This window comes from Xiphias gladius, chromosome 2, assembly GCF_016859285.1.
Source record: "Xiphias gladius isolate SHS-SW01 ecotype Sanya breed wild chromosome 2, ASM1685928v1, whole genome shotgun sequence".
NCBI classification, from domain to species: Eukaryota; Metazoa; Chordata; class Actinopteri; order Istiophoriformes; family Xiphiidae; genus Xiphias; species Xiphias gladius.
Window position 1 is genome coordinate 8,607,628 of NC_053401.1, and position 12,643 is coordinate 8,620,270.

At 41.4% G+C, this 12,643-nt stretch overlaps 1 protein-coding gene across 1 annotated transcript in view; it reads right to left on the minus strand.

The window, feature by feature from the left end:
• The window catches only part of iqsec3a (IQ motif and Sec7 domain ArfGEF 3a), a 103,841-nt gene that overhangs the window by 27,895 nt on the left and 63,303 nt on the right, over positions 1–12,643 (minus strand). The window contains exons 4-5 of the mRNA XM_040146976.1: positions 10,718–12,003; positions 712–873 (exon numbers count right to left, since the gene is read on the minus strand). Of these exons, the coding sequence (XP_040002910.1) occupies positions 712–873; positions 10,718–12,003 (1,448 nt within the window). The remainder of the gene's footprint in view (positions 1–711; positions 874–10,717; positions 12,004–12,643) is intronic.

Below are 12,643 nucleotides of genomic sequence, written 5' to 3' on the forward strand. Positions count from 1 at the left end.
AGGGGCCACAGTTCCTCTATTCTGCTAAAATGGATTACGAAAGCTCAAAAATAATATTTACACTATCAGATGACAACTAATTTGCTCCTTGTTCCTTACTTCTTGTGTGACAAAATAATATCAATACAACGGCAACTGCGGTTTTGATATTAATATGACAAAAGAAGCAGAGAAACGAAAAAGGGCAGGAAAGGTTTTTATCATATTTTTTGTCTTATCAGCTTCTTCCATTCTTCTATAATTCCGTATTGCAAGTCAACCACGATTTACAATTTGAAGAATCAGATGAGGGCGAATTTGTTGGATCATGCCACTTCAATTTCGACTTGTTTTCTGTTTGTTTACTGCGATGAAAAACAGAGTGAACTGTCAATGTCTGCAAAAATAACAGCTCTGACATGCGGATAGGGAAGTTAGAAATTTGGTTTCACATTAAGATTTCATCTGAGCCCAAACAAGAGTTGAAAAATGTGTAAACTACAAAAGCTGTACACCATTTAGTCAAGTATTAACAGGACTTTCAACCACTGTTTTTGTGACTAATAAAGCTGAGGATTTTCCATGTGCCATAAACCCCCTGTCAGATCCAGTCCTGTAGTTTACCCTGACACCTGATCTCCCAGAAAATAGGGGGATTACCAAGGAGAATCACTTCATGAGGAGCGGTATGGTATCTTAAAACGGTCTCAGGGAATAACATGCGGTACTCACTCCAGTACGTCTCTGTTGAAGGGCTTCTTGCTGTTGCCGAGGAACTCTCCAATCATCTGTCGGCTCAGTCCCTTCCTCTGCAGCAGGAAGTGGGCCACGCCGATGGGTGTGTCTGGGATGAAGCCTCGCGAGATCAGGAACTGAAGGCCCTTGTCAGGGTTTCTGAGACGAGCAAGACAGAGAGAAAAAGAAAATGGAAATAAATGAAGCTGATGATGACAAATGATAGACTGTGGTAATGAGGTTGTTTGTCTGAAAATCAGGTAGGCATACCTGCACAATGTGGGTGCAGACTTCTAAAAGTGATAAAAGACGGAGAACCTCATCTGCATTCTTTCCCATGCTGGATTACAACATTCATTAACAAGTACTAAACAGCTCGACACTATGCTAAATTCAGAGGATACTGCCAGAATCATAATGGCTGATTTTGGGATGTAGTTCTAAATCCCTGCTTGTATGCACAGACTTTGAGCTCAAGACTCGAATAAACTTCGTTTGGCTGGAACGGGTCTAAGATTAGCTTGAGGCAAAGTTGGTGACTGTGATGGATTACCTATGCCAAGTCTCTCCGGTGGATTTTACCGGTGTACCAACATTAATAGAAACCAGCGGCAGCCCTGAAGACTGTAAATCAGCCAGAAAAAATGGGATGTGGTTTTGGAAAACTGTCAGTCCGAAGTTGAAGCAAGATCATCTAGAAAAAGAAATGACATTCTCTCTTACGAACGAGTTTAATTCATAAGAACTAATGCACTCTTGCCAAACGTAGTACACCCAGAGGTTTTGCTGCCATAGCTTTACATGTTGGCAAACTTGAAATAGATAAACTGGCTGTGTCCAAAATATCATTCCCTATTTACAGTATAGTGCGCTACATTTAACCTCTGCCATTTTATATGAGCGTCCAGAATTCTGAGTGTATTAATGTATCCACTACATGGTGGCAGGTACGTCACGTTCTGCTAACAATCCCACAATGCAATGCTCCACATTTTACAGGCTCAACAGCTGACAGTGATAACAAAAAAAATGACGACCACGAGTAAGTGTCCGCAATCTCAATTTACTGATCACTACTGAGTAAACGAGTTTCTCTAAGATAAGCTACGGCATTTTTTAACCTTGCCAGACGTATGCGCCCTCCTGAGTGCCATTCAAGTCGGAAATGTGATTAGCTTGCTGCATAGCTGTGCTGCTGTACTCGAAGTGAGAGCAGAAGAGGCGGTTAGTCTTAATTTAACACGCTAAAACGATTGGTGGGATCCTTTTCTCGATACGCAGAGACCTACACTCTCACTTGTGATGAGATATGTCTATGTGTGCGGGGTCTATTCGGCTGGGGAAATGAGCAAGGTTGTCGAAACATCTCATTGGTTTCCATAAATCATTGTTTTCAAAAAGCATCTCCCTGCCTCCCAGATGATAGTTTTCATCTTACTGCACGAACAAGGGAGTAATATCGTAACTATTTATAACCCTTTCAGAGACAGAGGATAGTTGCTCTAGAGAGGCCAGTGAATTATCGCCACAGCTCTCCCTCTTTAGTCTCTATATAGTGTTTAAACCTCAACCTTTATGTAATAGAATGGTATGTGTGTGTATGTGTCTGTGTGTGTATGTGTATGTGTGCTCCAAAGCTAATGGGTTTAGTAAGGCGAGGGTGGGACAAAGGGGAGGGGAGGATAAAGGGCAGGATAGAAGGAGGAGGCTGGAGGAGGACCAGACAGAGCAGATGTGCGGGAACGGGAGTATGAGGACAGAGAGGGAGGGTGATGAGTGCACGCCGGACCGCCTGAAAGCATCTGCCGTGACAGCCTCAACACACTCTCTCAGCTTCTAGCTCACCCTCTCAGCTGAAGCTGATGTCTGGCCAAACAAATTTGGCGGATATCACTCATTTGATGTTTGCCCAAAAACAGATGGATCACACATGGTGATCATTATTTGTCATTAGAAGTGGACAGAGGAGTGAAAATGGGGACAGAATGGGAGGAAATGAAGCAGGAAATAACAAGATGGATAGATTCAGAGGAGTGGTGCAGAATGAGTCTGTCCTCATCAGATAATAATAAGCGTGGGTTGTTTGTTCAAATGCTGAAAAAGAACCTGTTTACATTTTCCATAACATGGACATCTTTTAACTGTGTAGATAATGGCTGTCCTTCCTCGGGAGTGAAGGTGGAAGTTCTGCTGCGTATTCATGACAGAACAAAACCTCCAAAGTCAGTCAGTTCAACTCGGGAGGCTGAGATCGCGTCCCGTCTCTGACCTACAGTACCTCCTCCCGCAACATATTTCTGGGCAAAGGATGTGCTGGTTGGCGTAAATGGTGGCCATACAAAGTACAGCACTTTGAACGCTGGAGATGAGGGTTCGCATTTTGCTGCCAGCCTGTGATTGGGTTTAGGTAAAAAAAAAAAACAACGCGAGTAAGGTTACGGAAGGATTGTGGTTCCAGTTAAAATGTAAATAAAGTAGACAGGTCATGTCTGGTGCGTCAACTCACTGTTAAGTTGTTCAGTTTTCAGCCAAGACCACAATTTTCCCTAACCTAACCAACTGAGTGCCTAAACATAACTAGGTGTGGTGGGTGTATGAGTGGAAAATATGGTAGGGGGAAAAATAAAATACGTTCTGTATGAACATTTTACGATGAGGTAGATATGCTCATTAACAACATTTCTTCATTATGTATATAAAAAAGGTCATTCTTGCGGCATTAATTTTCTAAAAAAAAACCAAAGCCGTTTTGCTGTTACATATTGATGGTATATGAACCTTATTTCTACGAGGCCGAGTTGCTCACAGTCAAAGTGGGTTTGTACCACATACCTACTTTCTCGTCAGGTTTCAGGATTTGTGCAGGCTGGATGGAGTATGTGATTCAAAACTGAGATGTTACAGGGTTGAAGTGTGAGAAGAGAAAAAGGGTACAACATGAGACACACAGACACACACACACACACACACACACACACACACACACTCACTCACACAAAACAGGGGAGGGATGGGAAGAGACAGTGCCAGACAGGACCCAGATGACATGCTAAAACAACAACTCCGAAAGAAACTGCTACATGCCCAGATAACTTTCTCCATCTCACATACATTTCTTGCCTCCCTGTGGCACGCACACCAATTTTTTCTTATTTTTTTTTTGCCTCATATTGGACTCTCAGCCCGTCATAAATGCACCCCTCCCCCACCTTGACATCAATGTTATTGGCCCTCTATTTCATTGCTAATGGACAGATGTGCAGTGTCCGTACCTCAGAACCGTGTTTTACAGCCCGTGCAAGTGCTTAACTGTCAGCCCTGCGTGTTGCCTGTTTCTCCAGATGCACACATTTCTGTTTGACTGATGGGCGGTTAGCGCCCCTGTACGTTTTTCTGAGTGGAAACACGGCCGTGCGGTGTAACTGTAAACGCTTCAAAACCCCGAATCATTACACTGATGCGGACTTGCTGTTGCAAAGCGCTGCTCTTGTCCATCAAGTGTGTTTTTGCAGAGAAGGCAACAGAGGGGAGAATTTAGTGATAAGGCTGCTCTAGCGCCTTTTCTCTAGGTTAGCTTTTCTTTATTTATAGCAGTGGTTCCCAACCTTATGATTCATGCCCAGAGCCCTGCCAAATGAACCCCTTCATGAGAACCACCCCATATGTTCCAAGTATATATATGGTTGTGATATTCTTCAACCATGTATCCATTACTTACTTAGCTATTTCAACTTTTAATTTATTACATTCGACTATTTCACCATTTATCCGTTACCACCCTATTGCAACTGTTACTACATTAATTTAGTTTATTACTTATTTATTATCATTATTAGACGTAATATTCAGATGTTACAGCATTCTTAATATATATATATAATCTACGCTGTTTAAGAGTATGGGAGTTAAAGGAGCCTGGCCTTGTTTTATATTTATCTTATTGTTAACAAACCTCATGGAAAGACTAAAACCAGCAATGTGGATGTCACATTTTAGTCCTTCTCTCAATACCTAACCTTGCCCTTTCTTTCCTAACGAAGACACAAACAGATCATAAATATATAGATTTTCCTGAAAAAAAATGCAGTAATTTCCTAAAAGAGCAGGAACAGGAAATACTGCATTTGTTTGGAACAATTTTCAAATGCGAATCAATGCACGTTTTTGAGTATTCACAGCAGCGGGACGATGTAAATGGGGTTGACTCAATATGAACTACAGTACCCACGTTCGTTCACCGTAATGAAGGATCATGTCACAGTGCAACAGTGTGGCTTACTGATGTGTTTTTAATAATTCAAAGGCAACAAATGGCGGCTATAGCGCAGAGGAATAAGCTACATCGGGCTACACAGACATTACTTGCTCATTGCTGGATTTGGTCTTTTCATGGCACTGGTTCATAATATGAAAAATGCACAACATTTTACATTTACATTATCTGTTAAATAACAAGAACAGATGAGGGTAAAAGGGGTGCTGGGTTGTGTGAGAAATTAGAAATGCTTCCCCTGTATGCCATCTGGATTTCAGAGTTTGTAATTATGTACCGGGTCGTTAAGCACCGAGGGCAGAATGTTAATACAGGGGAAGGTTTGCATATGCACAAACAAGCACACACGTACATACCACTATACTGTATACACACACAGAGTTTTTTTATAGAGCTCTCTCCTCCTGACTCCTCCAGGTTATCACCATCGAGGAGCTCGGCAGGCTTTGTTTATCTCTTGAGTTAATTAGCCTTCCTTAACATATGTATTCAGATTTCGCTCTCTTGTAACACTAACGCCATCACCTATGCATTTCTTATCCCACCTTTTCTTTAATTCATAAAGCTCCGGCCGTGCTCCATTTTCACGCATGATAGGGAGTCGATCTGAGTCCACCGTGAGCTGCTCTGATGTCTAATCAATGCTTTCAACACACTAGAATGTGAGGGGGGGGGGGGGGGGATAGGAACATGTCTAATGAGGTGGAAAGTCATGCATACAAAAAGAGAAATCCACCCAGGAATATGTCATTAAAGTCGCACCTCCTCAGATTCTCCCCTCCCTTTTTGCCCATTGCCTGTTGAACGTTTGGTACCAGCTCCCTTGTGTGATGGCGGTGTCCCTAACACACTCTCTCCCCACATAATGGAATCATTGTCATTCCAGCCACACTGAAGGTGGAAACTTTATCAAATGGTCTCTCTCTCTCTCCACCTCCCACCACCCCCTGCCTTTTTTGCGTCTCTTTCAGTTCCTCTCTCTTGCCTTTGCAGTCTATTTCTATCACCCGCTCTTCTACCTTTTTATTCTTGTGCAAGCTGGTGTGCACACACACATACACCCAAAACTTCAGACTTTTCCTCCCTTCAATTCACTTTCTCCCCCTACTTTTCTTACTCCTCCCGCTAAGGTGGTGCATAGACCACCTGCTACCTAACTGTGCGCGTAGGTTTGAGATTATTTGTCCACATAATCAAGCTTTACCCAAGTTTTAGCCCAAAGCAAACAGCCCTGTTTAAGATGCAAAGGAGACAACAGCGCAGGTATTAGAAGGAGGATATGAACTGGTGGAACTAATAAGCCTCAAGCTCGATTGCCCTCTCTTTCTCTCTCTCTCTCTCTCTCTCTCCTTTTTTATTTTTTTGCTCTCCTTTCCTCATTCTATCTCCCCCTTCCCTTGTAGCCAATTTAATAAAAGTCGTCTTATCTTTAAAGGTGTTTGATCAGGGGAATGAGGAGAGAGGATTGCAAATAGACAGAAAATGCGTTTTTTTTTTTTTTAAAGTCCTTAAAAAGTAACAGAACCTTGTAAACAAACCGAGAGCTTTACGGTTAATACGAATGTGTACTGTCCTCACTTCCTATCTAAAGAAATATAAAGAACTGCTGAGTTCTTCAAATAAATTTTGAACAAACAGACAAATGCAACATCCAATTTTTCTATTAAAGTGTGCATATTTGAAAAAATAATTAAATGTACAGTGTATATGATAAATACAGTCTAAATTGTAACTAGTTGGGATTTTGCAAGTAGACTTTCTCAGTCCAAATGAGTTTGAATCCCTTCGCACATTTAATGTTGAACTTCTAAAATTAATTTTAACCACAATGTTCCCTAAACCTTGTGCAAGTCTTTTAGTTACCAAAACCAGATACCGTAGAAAAAAATTCTAATTTAAAAAACATTGGCATTTGACGTAAAAAAAAAAAAAAAAGTTTGCATTGAAATGTAATCCAGGATTATGTAGAATTATCCAATACAGACATTCTTAGCTAGAGAAAGGGCTGAAGCACCTCAATGCCCAAATGTCTTTCAGCCATAAAAACATCCCCAAAAACATCCAAAACTAACTTTTCCAACAATTTTTCATGAGCTCTGTTTTAAGTTTGGTGATAAGTGATTTTTTCAAATAATTCAATGAGTTTCTTTATCTTAAGACGTAGGAGAATTTTCTCAATCCATGATCTGAAAGATTAAGTTCTTTTTAGTTTTATCTGAAAAATTGAAAACAATTCAGACAGTCTGATGAGGCAAATGAGTCGTGATGCCAGGTTTGTGATTGGATGAAAACATTTAATCCAACTTTAACAAGCTGGGATCAAGTCTCAAATCACACCTGGGATTGTTGACTCTGACTGATGTCTTAGTTTAAGATTTATTAAAATGTAAAATTTTTTTAATTTAAATTCTAAATTAACTTCCTCATTTAAGCATGACTAAAACCTTAACCTGAAATTGAACTTTTAAAATGGAAATATATACCATACTAAAATTTACTTGAAACCTCACTTTTAGGCCTTTAATTATTCTGTTTTCTCTACTTTGTACTTTTCTACTTGTGATTATTCCCTTTGCATCTTCCCTCCGCTATATGTATAGCACCTTCCCGCTTCTCTTGTTTCCAGTGTCACGCTCCGGCATTGAGTCGATGTTAATCGACTTTAGTGTGCATTTTTATGATGCCGCAGATCTTGGCAGTGAGCAAAAAGATAATGTGTGTTTATGAACTCCAGTCTTCTAAATTTGTGTGAGATGGCTTAATTGGCGCAATATCTTCACAAAATCTTGTAGTAGCTTTGCTTCTGTGGGAACAAAGTTTATTTTCCTTTACTCCAAGATACTTTGGAGAGCAAGGAGAGCTTTCAACGTAATAGTTGAGGTGGCAGGGGCCAAAAAAAAAAAAAAAATTGCTCAGATTTAAATGTTAACACATTTTTCATCCCTTTTCCCAAGATGCTGGTTCACATAGTACTGAAGGAACTTTTAATTACATTCACAACTCGCAGCAGAATGACAAATGAGAATTTTAGGCCTTGTGGATCGTTGCCATTATTTTTGAGATTCACCCCTCATGTATTCCCATTAATTGTTACCCAGCTAGATCATCAGTGGTTAAACTCAACTTGCAATATATCTGAGTGATTCTAGTTCATTTATTTAAATATGTGGGGTGTTAGGTCCTTTAGGGTATGCCCTGGGTGAAAAGCTAATAGAGCATATGGTAAATCTCCCTACTTAATGATTCCTTCCAAGTGTGCCGTTGGCTGCTTAGCACATTTGCAGGAGTTATGTGGTTATAAACATTTTTGAAAAGGCGAATGCAAAATGCTGAACAAATGCAGTCAGGGTTTTTGTGAATCATGTAAGATATGTGAGAAAAAAAGGTTTTTAGGTTCTTCTCTGAATGTATAATTGATTATATCAATGAAGAACTTACTGGAGGTCATAATTCATGCTCACATTCATATTCAAGGTCTCTACTTCAAAATAAACCTCATCCCTTGGATTCAGTGTTTGTCTCGACAAACCAACAGATTCAGTCAGTGCCGGCCCCATCTACTGTTGTCACCGTGGCAACGCTTTTTCTTATCTCTTGCTGCCATGTAACTACCTTGCACCTGTCTAGAGTGCGTCCTGGGAAATTCTTATCTGGTTTTGACTTTGTCACTCTTCACTAGGTAGCGGGGGGAATTGAATTCAGAATGACTGAAAAGCTGCAACCAGCAAACATAAACAAGCCTGTCAAAACAGAAAGCATGTTTTCCTCTGCTGAATATTTGTGAAGCCACAGAGGACAATGCAATGGTAGTTGGGAAGTGATAGAAATACAAGAGCTACCTGTATATGTTTTACCGTAAGAACTTGGCATTAAACTTCTTGGCATTAAAGGTGCTATACGTAAGTTTTTGCTACATAGCCAATGTTAGCATTAACAGCACTTTACTTATCGACCTTGGAAAAACGTTGCGTGTTCAGCATCAAACTTTATTCCTTTACTCGCCAAGAGCTGTCTTGGCGAGTAAAGGAATCAATTTCTATTTCTATCACTTCTTTTCTTCTACTGAAGTTTGCATGCTAACCAGCTAGCCCCAGCCCATTCCATATGATAATACTACTTTGCAAAAGTGAGTCACTGTAGCGTCCAGTCTGCCCTCAGTTCAGCATGAGAAAATGAAGAAGTAGCTCTGCCCAGGGGGCGTATTCTAATTTCTAATTCTAATTTAAAAAGTGATTATCCAAGCTTAGCAACTGTAACTACACCTACCAAGCCTGTCAAGTCTCGGATTTCTCAACACACTGACGGGCCAAAATATGCTCTTGGTCCTTCATGTACCACCAAAATGGGTCCAACCCACCAAGGCATGGACTCTGTAAAACCTTTGAACATTCCCTGTGGTTTTTAGTTTACAGCTAACTAGCTTACTATCGACATAAGTAACCCCTAATATTATTAGTTAATGATATTAGCTGGTTGTGGGGTTAGAGGTTAGACTTAAGAATTCTAGCACATCCACTATGTAGTATTTCCTCACTGTCTGGGTAAAATCTGGAAAAATTGTGCTCCCGTGACCATAGCCAATGAGCCCTGAGTTTCATTTGCCAACCATCCTAAAAACCTTTTCTCTTATAACATTAAAAGTGAAAATGTAGTGTTTGAAATTATGAAAAAGTACATAAGTTAGCTAAGTAGCCTAACAGTGATAGAATAAAATAGCAGTGTTATCTTAGATTTTGCATAATTCTGCATGACGCATGATTTTGTCATCCTTTGTCTGAAATCAAAGACCCGTTGTTTGACTTTCGAGTGGTAAATCTGCCTCTTTATTCATTGTAAATTACATATGTGCTGATTGAAAAGCAGGTGTAGCAACAGTACAGGGTCATTTCCACCATGTCTGGGCGTATAACTACCCATGTTAGGTTATCCCTAACACTCTTATTGCAACTCAGCCAGGTACTAACATTTCCTTTATGTGATTCCTTTCCTCTTACAAATCAATTTTCACACACTTCCCTGTGTCAATAATGCGCCCCCTCTCTTTTAGCTCCCTTTGCTGATTTATCTTTCTGAAAAGGAAGAAGGCACCTCAGATCTAGCTTGGGACTTGGCCTTCCTTCTTTTTGTTCCATCAGCACAATGGGGACGTGTGAGGAAAGTGCTTTTCTTTGCTCTTTTGAGTCCAGTGGGCCCTGTCAAACTTTAGGTACCCCTAGAGGAAGGCATGAGGTATAGACTCTGTCATAAATCTCACACACAGTATTCTATTCCTTCTAATATATCCTTTTACTTTCAACCTTCCCAGTAATAATGTTCATCAGAATATATTTCTTTATATATGCCTTCATAAGCAGATTTAAATTTCCCAAATGCCATGAAAACCCCTGAATGGATTTAACATCTGTCCATATGTTTGTGTGTGCAAATAAATCATTTTGAAATCCTACTCATGGGTTCTGTACTACCTTTAAAGTTTTGGAAAGAAGTAAGACAAGAGTAGCTCATTTCAATCTTCTAAAACTTAATTACTTAAAACAAATTAACAGACCAGAAAGCACTGTTCTGTCATGCCCAAATCTCTTTGGGACCATTCATTCTGTGTTTTAGTGTAGTTAATCATGGCTAAACAGTCAGAAGTTATTCAGAACTGATAACATAAAACTCGGCCTGATTTAAAATTCAATTAGAATTGTCTAAATAAAAAGGAATGAAAATGCAGTGTCCACTCACACATTGAAGAGGTTGAGGCCGATGCGGTAGAGGCGTTTTCGCATGACATCAGTGGACAACGTGGGTGATTTACAGCTGGCAGGGTTCTCACAGTGGTAGCGTGGCAAACTGAGGATCATAGCCTGCAGTGCCTCCTTGGACGAGGCTTCAGATGTCGAGCGTGCCTCCGTGGACGTGCTGCTGCTGCTCATCTGCTCCGAGCTGTTATCTGCCGTCTCGGAGCCACATCTTTTAACTCCCAGGGGCTCTACCACGGAAGAGCTCCCCAACGGTACAGCCTCCTGTGGTGGAGGGGCTTGAGGGGGTTCTGTGGGTGGTGGGGCCACCACCACAATCTTCTCTGGGCTTTGAGAGGCAGCCATCTTTTCCAGAGGGGTTAAGGGAAGTTGCTCCTCCTCCCCCAGCTCTTCTTCACTAGGAGGAGGAGCAGGGAATTCAACATCCAGCTCGTCTCCTTCTATCTCTGATTCTGGGGGGGGTGGGGGTTCTTGGGGGGGCGGTGGGGGATCTATGGGTTCAGCTGGGACCTCTGCAGGGGGAGGAGGGGGTTCTTGTGAGGGGCCAGGTAGGACAGAGACTGGTGTGGAGTTTGTTGTTGTGGAAGTAGTCGTGACAGTAGTGGAGGCTCTGTCTTGTTGAATGCAGCTGCCAAGTGTGACAGAAGTGGACGATTCCATGACTGAGGATGAAACACAGAAGTTCTGGCTGTCGATCTGCACCGTCACATCTCGAAATGCCATCATCAGCTTGCTTGCGCTTCTTGACAGGTCACTTGGGTCCACCGGGCCTTGATGAATTGTTGACTCTCCCACACCACCTCCTTCTCCCCCACCTCCCACTCCTGCAGCAGCTGCCGCCGCTGCACTGAAGGAGTCAGCACTGAACTGATAAGTGCCACCTTCTTGCAGTGAACACATGGTCTTCAGGCTCCAGTTGCTGAGTGCATCGTCAATTGACTTTGCCAGTGACTGGACCTGTTCGGTGAATGAGTCTTCCAGGTCGGTCAGGGTGCCACCAACTGTGGCAGGCAGAGATGGTGAGCGCACCAATGGAATGCCTGCCAAGTTACAGCCTTCTGCCAGGGCCCGTTCAGCAGAGAAACCCTCCGTGTTTTGCACACGGACCTTGCGGAGGGAGATACGTCGAGGCAGGCGACTCTCCAGCAGTGAATTGCGGATTTTCTCGAAGTTTTTGCTGAGCTGGTACTGGCGGAATGCAGTCTGGATCTTGCAGGCGGCACGGCGGGAGATAAGGTGGCCACCGTATTTGTGCTCTAACATTTCGATCTAGAAAATACAGGAAAGAAGGAAATAAAAGGAAAATAATGAATTGGTGGAATTTCTGTTATATTTTCAAATTTACAAAAAAAGCAATAACAGCCTATAACCTATCAGGGTAATCTGGAATTACTATAAAAATATAACTGTCTGGACTCAATCATATATGACAGTTTTAGCTGCATATTGATAAGAGCGTGACCTTATATTTGTTAAAGGGGTTCATGCATGTCATGTATATTCTCTTGTCTGTCACTTTCATGCATGAAAGATGAACATTGTGTATGAGTTGAATAGCATTGTGAAAAAACAGATGGAATGTAGGTGCAATGAACGTGCTGGACAGTAAAAGAAGAGTGGGATAATTGTGGTGAAAAAAGAGAAAATGAATGCAGTTCCCGGGAGATGGTTGTAAAGTCCAATTTTTGGGAGGAGCAGACAAAATTCAGATAGTAAAATACAATCAATTCAAATAATATTCTCAGATGGCTCCATAATTGTATTTTGCAAGCTGACCTTGTGTTGTGTACACTGAAACTATATACATTTTGGTCAAAGCCACAGTTTGAAAGAGAGAACACAGTAAAGGCTGACTCATGGCATTTGGACAAACCGTTCATTTCCTCAGCAAATGTAACTCATAATCTCT